This window comes from Drosophila virilis, chromosome X (genome assembly GCF_030788295.1).
Source record: "Drosophila virilis strain 15010-1051.87 chromosome X, Dvir_AGI_RSII-ME, whole genome shotgun sequence".
Taxonomy (NCBI): Eukaryota; Metazoa; Arthropoda; class Insecta; order Diptera; family Drosophilidae; genus Drosophila; species Drosophila virilis.
Genome location: NC_091543.1, coordinates 29,318,630 through 29,337,424, shown reverse-complemented (window position 1 = coordinate 29,337,424; position 18,795 = coordinate 29,318,630). Strand labels below are relative to the sequence as shown.

General features: G+C 36.8%; 1 protein-coding gene across 1 annotated transcript; it reads left to right on the top strand.

The window, feature by feature from the left end:
• The first annotated feature begins 3,177 nt into the window (after positions 1 to 3,177).
• Positions 3,178 to 15,220, top strand: Fbxl4 (F box and leucine-rich-repeat gene 4). Its single transcript, XM_002054908.4, has 13 exons — positions 3,178 to 3,517; positions 3,580 to 3,687; positions 3,746 to 4,084; positions 8,427 to 8,520; positions 8,578 to 8,782; positions 8,838 to 9,174; positions 9,238 to 9,488; positions 9,564 to 9,673; positions 9,732 to 9,896; positions 9,963 to 10,128; positions 14,643 to 14,834; positions 14,896 to 14,965; positions 15,022 to 15,220. The coding sequence occupies exons 3-13, from the start codon at positions 3,773 to 3,775 to the stop codon at positions 15,094 to 15,096; spliced, it is 1,977 nt and encodes a 658-aa protein (XP_002054944.1). The 5' UTR covers positions 3,178 to 3,517; positions 3,580 to 3,687; positions 3,746 to 3,772; the 3' UTR covers positions 15,097 to 15,220.
• Positions 15,221 to 18,795: the final 3,575 nt, after the last annotated feature.

The following is an 18,795-nucleotide window of genomic DNA, read 5'->3' as shown; positions in this document are numbered from 1 at the left end:
AGTATATCTTCTAGTGTAAGATCCTTGCGTTCATACATACGGACAGACGGAAGGACATGGCTAGATCGACTCGGGTATTAATGCTGATCAAGAATATATATACTTTATGGAGTTAGAGATGCTTTCTTACATATACTCATACCCTTATACCCTTATACTCATTTTTAAAGGGTTCAGGGTATAAAAATGAGAAATGAAAATGTTTGGTTAGTGGTTATATCGAAAGAAACATCGGGTTCGAAAGAGGTACGAATTGGGAGACTTTTTTGGGATCCGTAGTGTGGATACAACGCCTGGGTTTAATATCAAGTTTACGCCCAAATATCGTGGTCCGTATAAGACCAATCGGGTATTTAAAACTGATAGCTATGAAATAGTAGATGTAGATATCTGTCAGATAAAGCAACTATCATTTCATAGTGTGCTAGATAAATCGAGCGAACGAAATTTTAACGGCTAGTTCATAGAACGTGGTAGATCGGTATATTCAGGATGGCCGAATGTAAATAACTATAATACTGTTAATCATAAAATATTAGAAATAAGCAAATGTTTTAAAATACAAGAATTACTATCGATATCTTATTAATATATATTGATGGCCATGGCATCGGAATAAGGCACTTTTTGAATTTAATGTATGCGGTCGAGAATTAAGTTCGGACATCTTAAAATAAATATAAGCTGCAGAAATAAGGAAGTGCTAAATCAAATCGAAAAGAACTGAGTTCTATATATTACATATTATTTATATTCCATATACTCGTACAATATACATTGAGCCCTCTGCGGCTGTAGAATCTGGTGTGGCTGCATCTATTTTTGTTGTGACTGCAAAAATCGCTGCTGCGGCTGAGGCGACTGTGGCGTGAGACTTCGATAATTTCGCCATTTCATCTTTTAGGCGCTTAATGTGCAAATTAAAAAAATAGGGGCCCAGCCATTCTTTTATTTGCACCTTATGTGCCCTTAATTTTTGATCTAGTTTGATGATTGATGATGCCCGAGTTTTTAGAGCAACAAGTTTAATTTTTTGGGGTAGCTTCGCTTTATTTTTGAAAAATTTTCTTTTTCTTTTAGTTATTGGATGTTTAGCCAGTTGCTGTTGCATTGGCAGTTAATTTATATGCATACCTAATTGGCTCAATTAAATAAGTGGAAGCCCAATTTTAAATTGTAAAACATCGTTAATAAAAATATTTCCCACCATTTTATTGTATGAAAATGCTGAATAAATAATACTATTTTTTTGTAAAGGGGCATTGAGCAAAAAATACAAAAATGACAATTACTTAGAAACTGGCTGGCGGATTCCCTGATTTAAAAGCAAAATGATTGCTAATCCAATGTCTAGTGTTAAATTATTATACATTATGGGAGGAAAAATATATATGGGTTAAAATTTGTTGAAATATTACTATGATTTTATTGCATGTAAATGCTGATTAACACTATTTCTACCAAGGTTTTGTGTATACCTATTTCAACCAAAAGGTGTTTTGACACCTTAGCTAATAAGAAAGGAAAAAGCTTATGCTACCATTAAATTAATTTAACAATAAAATAATGAATTTTAAAAAAGTAAATTTAGAAAAGATTATTCAATTTATTATTTAACAGAAAAGAATTTCAAGTTAAAAATTGAAAAGGATTCTTATGACACATCTTTTCACCATAAACATTGAGTAAATGCAAAAAAATTCGAAAAAGCTGCTTGAACGATTTTCTTGATAATTAGATCGAAATGATACCGTGCAGTTAGGACCTTTATCGGCCATACTTATTTAACCAAAGACAATTTTTAATTGAAAAGTGACAGTTATTAAAAATTATGATTAATCAATTATTGCATTTCGTCGTGGCCTTAGCGTGGCCTCTACTTATAAAGAATAGCCCTTTTTTGTATATAATAATTGACAATAAGAATAATTCTGATAATAATAATTAAATTAATATAAAATTTTTCTTGTTTCTAATTAATTATTCTACTGCTATTTTTCAATTCGCTATAAAAAAAACCTGGAGCCACCCAGAGGTGGTGGCCAACCCGCTTCTCTGGTGACCCGATCCTCGCCTGCGGCACCTCCAGTATAGTGGGACTTCAGATTTGGCGACATTAATAAATTTAACTGAATATATATTTATAAAGTTTTACATTTTTTCGTTCACTGAAATTAAATTTATATATGTTTTAAATTCCCGAAATTCTCCTTTTCTATGATTTAAGATTTTTTTCTTTTTATGCGGCCGGCTTGCACTTGACTCTGGATCTTTTCCTACTTCTCTTACTCCGTATTTTTTTCTTCCCAACAACAAAAACCGCTCTCTCTTTCAAAAATGTTCAGCGTCAAGCCTAGGAACTTGTGGCTCCGATAGTTGTGTACCCCTCGAATCTATCGATAACTTTCCTCCAGCTGGCAGTCCCCAACACAGTATATTGTTTGGTGTAGTATTTAGTTTTTTAATGGTATTGTCTTAATTTCAATTTGTTTGATATTAATACCTAGCGCTTACTTAAACATGTATCTTTGAGTTAATATAGTGTGCATGGAGGGACATTATCCCTGAGAAAAGATATTAGGATTCAAGAGTAAGGCTAATATTTGCTAATAAGGCTAATATATTGCTTTTTACAATTTTTTCAAGATTGATTAGCTGGTTTAATCCTGTTAATGCATTTTATGGGCCCACTATTCGTGAATTAAGATATTAAAGAAATTCCGAAAATTGTAGGTTTTGTTGGGCACCCTTAGTCTTGTCATTTTAGTAGACAATAACTTTTTGCAATTCTTATTTTATTTGGTTTTTTGCGTAAAAACATTAATAAATGCATTTAAATGCATTAAGTAAATCGAAAACACAGCATATTATTTTGTGGTACTATTTTGTTTTCTAGATATATGTATGCCCGTTATACAATTAAACAACTATCATTTTAACGAAAAAGTGAAATTAACTTAGCGTGAGGCAGGGTTAAACGAAATATTTATTCCCATGCATCAGGTTGTCAGGAATCATTTAATAGATTTATTACAATCAACTGAATCGTGTGCCAGAGAACCAGTCAAAATGCGATTTATAATCACGTCACTATAACTAGACAGCGCTGCATTCGCCGAGTCAGAAATTAAATCGATATCGAAAATTATGCCGCTTGCAACTCTGCTAATATTTTTATTGCACTTAGGAGTGATACTTTGTTTTGGATTTGATGTCAAAATTTAATAGTAAACTATCAGAAATATTCAATAAAAGAATTTTTATTATTAACCAGAAGTATTACCAAAATTGATGCCAGAATATTGAAAGCAATCACCAACGAATAGGCGCTTCGGCACCAACGCAAACCGCTGCTCAACAGAGATCAAAAAGGAATTCGCGATAGCCTTTAATTTAATTAGCGTCACTTGATTCATTTCTTTGTTTGTACAGCTAAGTACCAACGTCAACCCCAGAAACGTGTTTAACTGTCGGATTTAATCCGGACACACCTAGTACAAGAACCACCTGCATTCCAGTTAGTGGCTAAAACGGAGGCTGCTTTGTTATCAACGATATTTACAAACTTCTCTCTTGCAGCACCTGCCCTTCTAGGAACTTACCTTTCGAGATTCAGCTACATTATTTGCGGGACGGGCCTTTACTTGTGTTCAGGGACAGACCGCGTTATGCGAAACTCTTATACTGGTACGTTGAAGCGCTGCGATTGCGATTTTTACGAACAAATATTACACTGAGGCTTAAGGACGGCCCCACACAATTGAAGTACAGTATGTCCCTGCTGGCCTTTAGCGGCGAGGACGGCAGCTCCAGCGACGCCGAACCTGATGCACTCATCGACTTTACGGCCATGCTAATGGAGCGCACCCACGAGTGCAATGGCGGCTGGTTTAGTTGTGGTAGCAAGGTTCATTCACAATCTCATGATGATCAGGGCTACTACCTAGGACAGTATGTACTGGGAGTCCTAGACTTCAGCTCGCAATATGGTATTGATTATAGCATATCTTATACGGCGGCTAATGTTATTGGCAGGCCTACCAAATTTCCTGCGTATGGCGATTTCCCAGAGACCTTTACAATGGTAAGTTAAGGAAATCACTAACAAACACACGCTTATGCATATTACATTTAAAATAAGAAGCATATCGCAAGTCTTATTCTGTTTCCATCCTTTGAGATTGATTTAAATATCAGTAACATACAAAAGATTTCGCATGAACCTTGGAGGCGGGAGGCATTAATGTTATGAAATCGATTAAATACGCTTCATTTTTTTGTATAACATTAACCCTTTGCAAGTAGTTTAGTTTGCCGTTGCGCAAATGTATGTAACAAACAGGATAAATCAAATCCGCGTACATAAAGAATGTATATATTTTTGATCAGTACGAGGTTAGGGCTGAATCGATCTACCCAAATTCGTCCTTTTCAGCCGTTAATAGAAACCATTAAAGCTAATAATTGGAATATGAACATATATCGCTCGTTTTTGTGAGACTGTCATAGCTCAAGATACACGCATGTATAATACACGTTTAATGTTTTCAACTAGCAGAAAAAAGAAGAAACTTATGATAATGTAGAAAAGAATGCCAAAAAAATCATGTTGCAAAATATTGTTCCTTGTAATCGAAAATCGTGTTCTTTTTACATACAACAATAAATAAATGAGTGATTTAATGTCATATACAATACGCCGAGCGACATCTGCCTCTGTTTGCATTATATCGAAAGTTACTGATATATATGTTGAAGCGGCAGATATTAATATTTTTTAATGATTTGAACATACTAATTTTAATGCAAGTCACAAAAAGTTGGCACATGTTTGCCTTTTATTTGCCTCCGTTTAAAAAAACAAAATTATTCTTTAAATGTGATATCCTGCGCCAATTAATGTACCCATTGATGCCATACACAAGTTAGCCTTTATTAAATCTTCTAATTTTTGCATTGCCACATTGCACACATTGCATACGCGAAACTAAGTTATAGCCACAGAGACCATGCACAAAATTTTTAATATTTATGTATACAAAATAATTTATAATTGTACACGATCGGATGGCCATTGATTTTAAGTCAGCCGAATGTGTTAATACCTTGCTCGCTGAGGTGATGGGCGTCATAGGGTTTGTTCAGATTGTCAATAGTAATCCGTAGAAAAGATATGTTTTTTTTTTTTTGCCCTGGGCCCCCTATGTTAGGTAGCATCCTCGAAAGGGCCACCTGCATTTCGGCTGCTTTCTGGCTAACATAATCTAAGTGAGGTCGAAAGCTAAGCCTGTTATTGGTCGTTGTATAGTTGGGTTTAGATCTCATGATTGCCTTTCCAAGCAGTAAGGCAATGCGAGGGTTGACACCCGCATTCATGGGGTCGAGTGTTCGGAGCTAGTTCCGCGTTACTGAGGGATATTACATCTAAACCTATACTGCCAACTAAATGGCGACGAGTCGAGAAGCGTGCTTGGAGATTTGTCGTTTTAACGGGACGGGGATGGTAACAGCATTAGCCTAGCAGTCATTTCGGCCAGATTTCACTCCACTTAATGAGGTTCTAGAATGCTGTCAGCCGTCAGCCCAGTCTAGTCCTATCTGGGTGTCTAGTGTTTGCAACCTAAGATTTTACAGGTCTCTGTCTCAGTCATGTTCTCGTATTTGCTAGGCGCCTTACGGGTGTGCAGCGCCTATCCAGGGGATACCTGGCCACTGCCGGAGGTCACGAGCAGCTTTAATTGCCCAGGAATGGAATCGATCTGACCATTGCCTGGCTAATCGCAGTCAGAATCATTTCGCCTACTAGAGGCACTCCTCCGAGCAATTACATCCCCATGTCATTTCAGTCGCCTCATACGACAAGCAAAGATTAGCTGTGGTAGTATTTTATAGGCCGCGTGCCACACGGATGGCTGTGTGTGTGTGCATGTGTATGTAGAGCTCGATAATCAGAAATCACAGAAACTTCAAATCTTTTGAAATTTGCATCGGACAGGTAGGCAACCAACAGGCACACAAACGTATAAATAATTCTATACATATACAAAATGTGCAAGTGTGCGTGCATAGCAAGTCAAAACATTGTTAAATGCAAACGCTTAGGTACTCCAACAATAACGAGCTAAAACACAAGAATTTCGTATCGACGTGGCAAACTCTTTCATTATTTCATATTATTCGTTCCTTTTAAAAGGGAAGAAATGCCTCCGGCATTTGAGAAAAAATTCAATTTGTGCGTATTGTTGCTTCTGCGGACACAAACACAAACATCCCTTTAAACGATCCCTAGAATGACATAAAGAACAGCAAATACTGCTCTATCGCATAAATATATATATGGATGAGAGTGAAAGCAGTTTCCTGATGTGGGAGCGAGATAAAACACAACAATTCCGAACAAAAATGAAGTCGAATTTTGATCAGTTGTCACAAATATGCATGGTGCCATTCATCCCATTGTCCTGTCTATATGTTGTATGGTTAATGGTATAATGTATTTGTGCAAATGTATCTGAAAGGCAGAATGAAGCATCTACGACCCTATAAAGTATATATATTATTGATCGCAATCAACAGCCGAGTCGATCTAGCCATGTCTGTCCGTCCATATGTAATGTATGAACGCAAGAATCTCCAAACCTTTAAGAGCTAAAGACAAAGAAATTGGTGCTTTTAGTGCCCGCGAAGCACGAGTTTTTTCCAATATTCGATAACTTGCCCTGTTTCCAAACAATCGATAAAAATCGACATCGAAATCAAACACACACATTTATGCGAGTCTTTTTTATACCCTAAACCCATTAAAAATGGGTATAAGGGTATATTGTATTTGTGCAAAATACATATGTTTGTAACAGGCAGAAGGAAGTATCTCCGACCCCATAAAGTATATATATTCTTGATCAGCATCAATAGCCGAGTCAATCTAGCCATGTCCGTCCGTCCGTATTTATGAACACAAGGATTTTTTATTTGATTATTCGGGTTTGCAACCAGCATTCAATAAATTAAATACTGTTTCTGGGCCGTCGAGTTACAATTGGATTTCGTTTAAAAGAACAAGAATTCTCGTATGGCAATTGCTTTTATATCCATCTGCTAGAATCAACGGGCTTCCTCCAGGTTACAGCTGGTGTGCTTTCTGCTTTTTGGATTTTCATCTTTTTGTTATTTGCATTTTGTGGCTTGAGGGTTACCTTTTCCTATTGGCTAGTGTCCCGTCAGTACTACGGTTATTCGGTATTTTATGGCAAGGAGGTCAGTTGTCCAGTTGTTGTCATATGTGGACTTTGGCAAATGCTTTCCACAGCTAATCCTGCTGTTCATAGCGGTAGATGTCGAGCTCTGATCCTTGCTGTGCCAACATATCGGCTTTATTGTAGTCTCCAATATCACTGTATCCGTGGAGCAATGTTACCCGGGCTTTTCTTCGGCTGTGTTAATTACTTTATTTCTACCATGCACAACTTCCAAGTTTGTTCTGTATAAGGATAGGGATTTAATAACCTGTTGGCTATCGGAATGTAATTTTTAGATAATTCTGTCAAAGATCAGGTCGTACCGGTCCATAGCCATAGTATGTATTTGGATTGTAACTCCCAGTTTTCCCAAAATGTTTTTAGTGCAGTAGAATCTATTATCTAGTAAAATGCAATAAGAGCCACCAAACATGATATGTTGCTTCTAGAATATTATATATATGTCAAGTATCTTTCATTTTATACCTATCGCTACGTCCCCCCTACCAACCCATAGCTATAAATCAAGTTAATATCCCAACTTTTATTGCCAACCAATTTAAGCCACAATTTAAATGCAATTGACTTTTTCAGAATACACAAATATTCTATGGTACAATAAGATATACTGTAAAAATTGTATAAAGATCGGTTAAGAAAAAACCAAAGTTATATGCAACTGCGCAATTGAATGGGGCAGCAGCTTTAAGAATTTCTGTATACATATACACAAACACATTCATGCGCGTCTCTTTCGCATTCTAATAGCATGGTTATAGCGACTTTTTTCTGTAATGCTATTTTAGTTCCTTTTTTTTATTATAAGTATTTAAATATTGGTGTGGCTGCTTAGTAGAGGCATAGCAAGTGGTGCGGTCTGTCGCAAGTTCAAGCCTACCGGTGAAAGTATTTTTTTGTTTGTTTTTTTTTTTTTTTGCTGGTGTGGCTGTTGAGTAGAGTCGACAGCAAGTAATGCGGCCAGTTGCGAGTTCGAACCCTGCCAAGAGAACTTTTTATACGCTGAACCCCTTAAAATGGGTATAAGAGTATATTGTATTTGATGTCGGATGAAGAGGGTTCAGGGTATCTCCTAGTCGGGAGCTCCCGACTAGAACCTCTTACTTGTTACCTTATACCTTTATATTATACGAAGTTTACCTTTCTTTATCTATTTTAATTGTTCCACAGCGTACCTACGGTGACTGGTGGCAGTTTGCACCATCAGCCACGCAAGAGATTCAGGCACAAAATTTGCCTGAGCTGCCCACACATGATTTTATTAGTAAGTGTATCAGCCGCAGTTCAAGTAAAAACCATTATTACCAACATGCTTTTACAGTTGTATATTTCGAAAAATATGTGGTGCCAATGGAGGTAGCTATCTTTGAGACATTTAATCCGGGCGGTGTAGTGCGAATTTGGGCTTACAGCATTACCAAACGCTGGACCTGCTTATGGGATTCTAATAGCTGTGATATAAATCAGTTTCCACGTGATTCGCGTCGTTTTGCACCGCCTCTTAAAAAGACCAACATGATAACCAAGTAAGCCAAAGGTACCACCTTTAACTATCCTTCCTGATGCTATTCCTTTACACAGAACGTTGCGCATCGACTTTAATCATAGTCGACTGAATTATTACACCGAGATAGATGCTATTATGCTTTGCGGAAGAACTGTGCCAATGCGTTGCATGCATCAGCTGCTTGCGCCAATAGAAAAGCGTATTGGTATCTCTGGAGAAGATGACGGTAGTGGGCCCATTACTTGCAAGCTGCGCACGTTAAACTTCCAACCCATCTGCCGTGAAAATTATGTAGGGAAACTTCATGATTTTATAAACAACGATCTGTGCCAGTTTTTGATGGATAACCATGTGGAATCTGAGCAGCATATACATAACAGTACCCAACAAATCTGTCTCACGGATCTGCCGGTTGGCCAACCAAGTTGATTTACAAGCTCGCACTTCATCTCATGTGTAAAGTCTTTCTCGTAGTGTGAAATCCTGTTGAAAATACTCAGCTATCTGGACCTTAAGTCGCTATTTCGCATGGGACAAGTGTCGCACCTGTTCTACGACATTTCCACACATCCCCTTCTCTATTGCGACATCAGCTTAAAGCCTTACTGGCAGTTGGCTAACTCGGAACTATTATGCACATTAGCGCGACGAGCGACGATGTTGCGCAAACTGGATTTGTCCTGGTGTGGCGGGTTTGGAGAAATTTCACCCACAGAGTTTAAAAAGTGAATAAAACTCAGCGAATAATGATGAGGCGCTGATTAATTTTTAGCACTTTCTATTCTTTATTCGTTCTTTAGATTTCTGACACAACGGGGAGACAATATTACCCATTTGCGGCTTAATTCTTGCAAATTTCTCAATGCCAGCTGCATTGAGACAGTGGGTATTGTTTGTGATAATCTAACAGGCAAGTCATCGCCTTATTTATTTGTCCGTTTAATTCTAAAATATTTTTCCACTTATAGAACTGAGTTTACGCAATTGTGCTACGAATCCGCCACTATTCAATTTTTCCTGCCTAGCAAACCTCAAGAATCTAGAGCGGCTCGATCTGTTTCAAACTGCTTTTGAGTCGGAACTACTACTGAGCATGCTAGAAAGCAATCGTAAACTTAAGCATCTAAATTTAGGTAGGTTATTATAGGGCTTTGGCGAGTCCAAATACCAAAATTATTAAATCTTACTACGTTATACAGCCTTCTGTGGTGTTTCGGTGAACATGGATAATGTCGCAACTCATCTGGCCACTTACAACACCCAACTTATTTCGCTGGACATGTGGAAAGCACACTTTCTGTCCGCACGAGGCCTTCAATCGCTGTCTCGTTGCCAGCAACTGGAAGAGTTGGATCTAGGTTGGTGGTAAGTTGTACATTAATAATTCGATACATTGAATGTCCAAGGAAAAAAAAAATTGTTTTAAAAAATAAATTTATTTAAGTAAGAAATATTTATAATTTAAACTAATTTGATTGGCAGCAGCTGTACTTCTTGACATTGCTTTACACTGTTGGAAATGTATTCTATAATCAAGGAATGCTTTCATTTTTATTCCTATGAGCTGAACCAATTTGATTAATTTAAAAGAATATTTACGCAAACAGAACCATATTTTTGAAGAAAATGTTTTTGTTAAAAACATTGTACTGGTGATTTAAGGTTCGAGCCAAAACATATGGTTATGATTCAGGAAGTGGACCTTAAGGCACAATTATGACTTAAGCCGAACCACAGGAATTTATTTTCTTATATGACCCGACCTTAATGAAATTTTATGTACATAAATATGGCACGAAAGTGTGTCTAAATATCAATAAGAATTGAGTAATGAATAAATAGTCTGATAGGGTTTTTAAATCAAAATATCTTTTCCCAAAATATGTACTTAAACCGAAATACCAATGTTGCACACACAAATCACAAATACAACAGCCGGCTGTCTTCAGCAACTTCTGAAAATGTTTTTTAAGAAAAAAAAATTTCTAACCAATAAACAAAAAAAAACGACTCGATGATGAATAAAGATACTGCACTCTCAACTCATTTTTTGTTGTTGTTTCTAAGCACTGCTGTGACTGGGATTCACAAAGTAACAGTCATGTCTTCTTTTTGCCCCTCGTTTCTAACATACAAGCAACTATTTCCAGTTTTTTTTTTAATTTTCGACCAACAAAGCACGTTTTCTCAAAATAGGGTATTTTAACTGTTGACTAGTGCTGTAATCAAAGACCATTTAGCTTTTTGTACTTATAACAATTTTTACCCAACGTCAGAGAAAAAATTAATTTCGTAGTTACTGTGTAGCCGTTGGTACAATCATTAATAATTGTATTCTATAAACATTATATACTATTACTACGAATAAGGTTAAGCATCGACGGGCAAATTATTGATGGCATATGTATGTGTCTCTACATACTCGTTTTATTGCAAATCTGCATGTACAGACACACTCAAGTATTTGCAGCAAGCAAAAGCAACAGCAAGCATTTTCTACCTTGCACTAATTTTGCGTCCAGTTTTGGTAACAAACATTCATCCGCAATAATTTAACTGTATAAGCCAGTTAATTTCCTACAAAAATCAGCTAAAGTATTGGCACACTAAGTTTTTTATTCGATTTAAAGAGAAACAACTAAAACTCAACGCAAAATAATTTGATATTTGCATAAACAAGGTATATCTTATGCTGAGATCGGTGAAGTGATGGAATGAAGCTGTTTCACGATTCGCAGCATTATACAACGCTTTTAAGAATCGCAAAACCCTGAAAACTCTGAGCGATAAGGTCGCCCCGTGAGTGAGCGCAAACGCAGTGATATAGTGCGTAAAGTTAAAAAGAACCCAAAAATAACATCTACTCAAATAAATGCATGAGGCTAACTACAATGAATGTCTTACTAGAAGTAAGTCACTCTTTTCGATTGCCAATCAAACAATTTATTACCCAAATTGATGTTGTGTCTACTCTCTGCGTTGTAGTTTCGACAGAGACACAAACACAGTAGCACCCTTTGTCCCTTTTCTTTGCACTGAGTTTCCTATGTCCTCGACATCTTGCGTAAACATCTAGGCAATCGAGACGGATGACAAAAGTAAATGGGATTTCATGCGCACTGTTGATGTTTTGCAAATGATTTGTTATACCCTTGCAGACGATATTATATTTTTGTCCCGCAATGTGTAATAGAAGGAGATATGTATATTAGCTTATGAAAGGGTTCGGTCTGCAAGGGTGTTAAGGTCCTGCACAGATTCCGATAGTCGATAACTGGCCCAATTACAAAGCAATCGACAAAAATTAATTTCATGACATACAGTATATTTATATATAAATATCTGTTAAAAGAAGCGGTTTCATCAAACACGCTCATATGCTGTTGTTCCTGATTTAATTGTCTTGTCGCATCATGGTTCCTTATTTGGCTACTATACCCTGACCAATTAATTTTTCTTTTTAAAAGTTATGCAATTTTTCTACCCTGAACCCATTAAAAATGGGTATAAAGGGTTTTAATGTTGTTGTGCAAAGTATATAAGTATATATATTCTTGATCAGCATCAATAGCCGAGTCGATCTAGCCATGTCCGACTGTCCGTCCATCTGTCCGTATGTGTGAACGCAAGAATATAGAGCGAGAAGTCCTCCTAGTGCCTGCGCAGATCGAGTTTGTTTTCGATAAATTACTTCGTTTTTAAGCAATCCATAAAAATCGATATCGACATCGGGATTTTAGAGCAAATTGGGTAAATAATAAAAGCTAGTTTCACCAAACATGATATGTTGCTTCTAGAATATTGTATATATATCAAGTATATTTCATTTTATACTTTTCGGTACCACCCAGCTACCACGCCAGAGCTGCTATAAATCAAGTTAATAACTCAACTTGTATTGCCAACCAAATTAAGCCACAATTTAAATGCAATTGACTTTTTAAGAATACACAAAGTTTCTATGGTATCATAAGACTGTAAAAATTTCATAAAGATCGGTTAAGAAAAAACCAAAGTTATATGTAACCTCATTTTCGTTCCTGTATGAAACATTTTTTGTTTTTCAAGATATCTTAATCATACTCGGTATTTACTATTTTCTCTGTCCTTCTTAGATACGATCATAGCTTATGAAAGGGGTTGTTCTGCAAGGTTATTAAATCTTCGGCTTGCCGAAAAAACCCTATTTTCGTGATTTTTCAGAAAACCGGAAGTGTTAGTATTTCGTTTAGTAACGAGGCGATGGTAATTAGTTTTGTCTCGCTCCCTAGTTGATTCCAGCTGGTGGAATTTTTATACGCCTACCCCATTGAAGTTGGGTAAATAGGTATAATTCGAATATCTAATATCTTTATCAGTATCAAAAGCCATGTCGAAATTGCCATGCCCGGCAGTTTGTTCGTATGTAAGAACGCGTCGATCTCAGAACCAGAAAATAATTAAATTAAAATGAACGTAGGTCCTGCGTAGTTTCCGAAAGTCGATAACTGGCCACATTTCAAATCAATCGACCAATATCGATATCAAAATCCGCTTTCTCTGTTTCTACCCTGAACCACTAACCAAACAACATATGGTTGTGGTTAGCGCCTGAACCCATTTAAAGTGGGAAATAAGGGTATGTATTTGTAGAAATGTATTTAACAGGGAAAAGGAAGCATCTCCGACCCCATAAATTATATATATATTATTGATAAGCATCAATAACCGAGTCGATCTGCCCGTCTCTCTGTCCATTTGTCCGCTTGCTTATCTGTCCGTTCGTCTATCAGTCCATATGTATGAACGTATGTATACCTATAATTTTATAGGTAGCTGTTGCCACATCCCCCCCCTCCCCCACTCCCCCTTACACACCAATTTGAACTATCCACCAAAATAATATTCTATAGCATAATAAGATCATTAAGATCAATTATTTAAAAAAAAAAGTGTGCTTGCGGCAGCTACTGCCAAGCTACTACTTTCAAGAATTTCTGTGTACTTGTACACACATATTTACGCGCGATTTGAATGAATTCTATCAACAGCATTGCAATTGCATTGTTTTCTGTGTTGCTTTTTTAATTTGCTTTGTTTTTCATTAGCAATGAAAGTTTGTATGGGTGTTGAGTAGAGGCGGTGGCAAGTACTGTGGTGTATTACAAGTTTGAGTCTTATTGAGAAAACTGTTTTTTTTTTTTAATTAAATTTATTTTTATTACTGCTAAAGCAAACGGGCTCATAACGCAAACTGTTGAAGAAGATGGGTCATTGAAAATAGGTTACAAGGGAGTAATGGTTATCTGCAAATGTATGTGGCAAAAAGAAGCATGTCCGACACCATTTAGTTTATATTTTCCGCCGTCCTGTCCTCCTGTCATAGACAACTTAACCCGTTTCCTTAAAATTGATAAAAATCGATATCGAAATTCTGTATAATAATGCATAATAGCCAAAGAAACCAAATTTTGTATGTGGGCTACCGTATAGTGGGTATGTCCCAGTTCCCTCTAAAATTTAAAGAAGGCATTTTTATTGGTACACTTTTGAGTTTTGTGCTTTACACACATTCGGGTGTAATATGTTATGCCCTACAAATCTTAAAGAGATAGTATAATAAACACCGAAGTAAATCAAGAAAGCATTTCCATTGGGTGGGGCTATTAGAAGTGCAGCCGCAAAGTCTGCTGCGCTGCAAGCGGTATTCTTTGTAAAAGCAAGCTAAAATGTTTGAGACGAAAGATTGGCGATTGATTCAGGGAATTTCCTAGTCGGCGTTCCCAACTCAAGCATCTTGTCAAATTGGAAAAACTGAAAAACTCAAGCATACTTAGTTTTGCTTTATTTCGTAGACGCGTGGCATCATTTATATAATTATTTCACTATTTATGTTCCAGCATGCGTGAAGCCACTCTGGGAGATAGCCTATACCAGCTGCTCTTCAACTGCCCCAAACTAAAAAAGCTCTTTCTATCGGCAATGCGTGGCATCACTGAACGTGATCTTATTCATATTGCAACTCTGGGGAAAAATCTCGAGCAGTTGGATCTGATGGGAATTCTTAACATAACCCACGAACGTGTTTATGAGTAAGCTTTTAAATTGTGACATAAAAGTTATCTTCGTAAAACTTGTATAATTTTTGTATAGCATTCTGGTGCATTGTACAAAGCTGAAATTGTTGGATCTATGCTTTTGCGACAACATCATGGACCGTGATGTAGGGTAGATTTTCATATAAAACCTTTTTCTACTTATTATTCGACTTGTTTGCAGCTCGATGTAATTGCTGATTGGTCGCGACTCTTTAATGTGGATATCAAGAGAAGCCGCACCTACAACGACAGATAGTCATCTAATAATATTACGTACACTATGTAGCTACTATTATTATCTATGTGTGTTTAGAGTAGTTGATTAATATTATTATTGTTTGGGCGTATATATAAATTGAATATAAAACCATTTGAATGTATTCATAAAAAGCTAATATTTTTATTGTTATATGTTACTCGCCAAGTGGATGATGCACCAAGATTTCATGATGATCCGAAATTTAACTTGCGCTGTATTTATAGCGTAAGACTAATGGCTTTCCGCTGACTAAATTGTGTCTGTTAAATCACAGTTTGTTAATATATTGAGTAGTATTCTTTCCTGACGCGCGTATGTGCGTGCGTTAGGTCCTGAAACTCACCACTCGCCTATTCCTAACATTTTATGTTTAACAGAGCTATAATAAAACACCAACAGCGGTTTCATTCATATATAGAAGAAAATAACTCTTCGCCGAAGTCAATGTTTAATGTATGTAATATTTAAATAAACGAATCTATGTCATCGTTACAAAAGTTTCCATGGATGTTACTATTCTTACCTCTACAAATTCTGGGCGTTAAATGCTAACAGTAATACATTTGTTGATTCGCTCTCGCTGCTCTCTGCCCGCGTTCAAGGGTTCTACAATCTTTTCTCGTAAACAAGCATATATTGGATTTATTATTGCGCATCGTTGAACTGTTCATATCCGCAAATGTTTATGCTTCCCTTTCTCTTTCCTTTCATGCCATGAAAAACGATGTGTCTGATTCTGATCATTTTTTTTTTTAAATATATTTTGTAGGCATCAGCGATTTCGAAACAACCGCGCCAGTAAGTCGGCAACATATCTCTCTCTTGGAATGCTTCAAGTCTGCATGCAGGGGGCCTAAAAAAGTTGCTAATACTTAGTAAGCCTTTACTACTGGCTTTGCTAACGCTGATGCAGCTGACACTATAAGACAATATTAACACTAAGATGAGTAACGCCCATAAATTTAAATTAGGTGGTAAATTTCGAGCCAACGTTTTCATATGGCTTTTCGCTCTTCTTCTTTTCTTCGGCCGACTGGCGAAGGCCTAAGTTCCTGCATGTTGATGCTGACACGAGCAACAAAGTCAGACACTAGTCTGTCTTTATAAGTGATATATTATCTTAGATTATATTAGCAAATTGTAGGGAAATTTAGAAATAAATAATTTATATCACATAGTGTACCGTGTGCCATAACAATACAATACAATAGCCCTCGTAAATTGGCCTTATTTTTTTTTACAGTGCATCCTGGAGAGGATTTCTTGTCTCAGCCATTGGCGTGTAAGCACCTATATTTGTATGTGCAAATCGTTTATGCATGAGTAAATCAAAATATATGTTGTTATTCGCTGCAGTGGCTTTTGGTGCTAAAAAAAAATATTTTTGTTAGTTTTCCAGCGCTAATATGACATATCCAAATTTGTATTCACATGGGTGTGTTTTATACTGAGGTTGGCTCGGTTGAAAATCAGTATTTAAGTCGATGATAATATTTTTCTGCAGAAAAAGCTACTGCCGGGAATAGCGCACTTTCAAATATGATTAAGTGTCTGTATAGGCACATACATGGAAACATAATTGCCCACTCGGCCCTCATAGAGCCGAATCTAAGAGTATATTTAGCTTTTTCGCTCTTTAAACTCTGATAGAGGAAGGGCACCGATTTCGTTTTCCATCTCAATTTTGTGAAAATCAAGCTGCATAGTGGCATTTTGTTGTATGACGTAACTCACTTTTTGGTAATAGCCACCATTTTTGCTGCCGTGAGCTTTGATGCCTCTGGGCCACTGGAGTTACTTGAACCATCCAACCTTCCCAGGTTTTCTTATTGACAGTGCTGCCTCAGTTGTAGGTCAATTGACTGACCACTTAAATAAAAAAATTAAAATGTTCAAAATATTCAATTATACCCTACACAAAAAATGTTCGATTAAATACATGTTTACAGTATTCATAATTTTATTGACTGATATATGATGATGACTTTATATAAAGTCGTCTCATTCAATTTATTCAATCCTGACGCATGCTTATAATGAATTTTCTTTTGCGCCCTTGATCTTCCCATTCACACACATTTGTGTGTGTGTGGTGTTTAGCGCCCGAAATACAGAAATCACAAAACTTAAAATCTTGCCAAATTTGCAAGGGACATGCAGACAGGCAACCAAAAGGCACACAAGCCCATAAATTGTTTTATTCATGTAGAAAATATTCAATTATGCGTAAATGGCGAGTCCAAAATATTTTGAGTGCACACATGCCAATGTTAGAATGCTAGAATTTCTCATCAACATGGCAAACCCTTTCGTTATGCAATATTACTCGTCCCTACAAAAAGGAAGAAAGCTAACGACCTTTGAAAAAAGTTGAATTTGTGAGCATTTTTGCTTGTGCGGACGCATACACACATAACAAGTAAGAGGTTCTAGTCGGGAGCTCCCGATTAGGGGATACCCTGAACCCTCTTATTCCAATACCAAATAACTTAATAAAAAAAAGTTCCCTTGGCAGGGTTCGAACTCGCAGCTGACTGCATTACTTGCTGTCGACTCTACTCAACAGCCCCACCAGCAAAAAATAAATATAACTTTCCCCGATAGGGCTCGAACTCGCTACAGACCGCACTACTTGCTATGCCTCCACTCAGAAAACAGCGGAATAAGGTATCGATTATCGGAAACAAACTCGATCTGCGCAGGCAATGTAGGTGCTCCTAGTAATTTCAAGTCTCTAGGTCTTATAGGTTCTGAGATCCTTGCGTTCATACATACGGACGGACGGACGGACATGGCTAGATCGACTCGGATATTGATGCTGATCAAGAATATATATACTTTATGGGGTCGGAGATGCTTCCTTCTGCCTGTTACATACATTTGGATGATGAAAGAATACAATATACCCTTAAACCCATTTCTAATGGGTTCTGGGTATAAGAAGAGCAGCGTTGCCGTATTACACAAGTCATATGTATTTCTTACTCTCTTGCTGTCTGAGCGTGCCTCGAGCCTGAACAAAAACGAAGGCGACTATGGACCAGCCGCATAAATCGACTCGACTACTGATGCTGATTAAGAATATATATACTTTTTGGGGCTGGAGATGCTTCCTTCTGCCTGTTACATACATTTGCACACGTACATTATACCCTCTTTACACACTTTCAATGGGTCCAGGGTATAAAAAAAAAACATAACCTTTCTACAAATTTTTAATTGGTCAGGTTATGAAAGCCAATTAAGGAACCATGATGCGATAAGACAATTAAATCAGGAACAACTTTTGCATATTGAAATATCGTTCTACATAAGAACTTAATGAATATGTGTTTTTGCGATTCGGGGAATTCGACCCACAATAGTGATAAATTGGAGGAAAACAGTTGTATGAAAGTTGTTTCTTTACCATGCGATAAGTTTAAAATAATTTTCAAAGCTTTTTGAGTATACGTACCAGGGGCAAGGCCGGACTACAACCGTGAGTTATATTTATATCAAGTATCTTTCATTTTATACCTATCCCATCTTGTTTTGCCAACCAATTTAAGCCACAATTTGAATGAATTTGACTTCTTGAGAATATACAAATATTCTAGGGTACAATAAGATATACTATAAAAAATTTAATTAAGATCAATTTTTGTTTTGTTTTTCGGTGTTTTGAGTGCGCACGTGTTTTCGACGCAAATTCCA

Bases quoted from the DNA above. Each gene is read 5' to 3' on its own strand.
- Fbxl4 (XM_002054908.4), top strand. From the start codon at position 3,773: ATGTCCCTGCTGGCCTTTAGCGGCGAGGACGGCAGCTCCAGCGACGCC. The intron at 9,674-9,731 runs GCAAGTCATCGC...TTCCACTTATAG, and splicing joins TGTTTGTGATAATCTAACAG to AACTGAGTTTACGCAATTGT. The intron at 14,835-14,895 runs GTAAGCTTTTAA...ATTTTTGTATAG, and splicing joins ACCCACGAACGTGTTTATGA to CATTCTGGTGCATTGTACAA.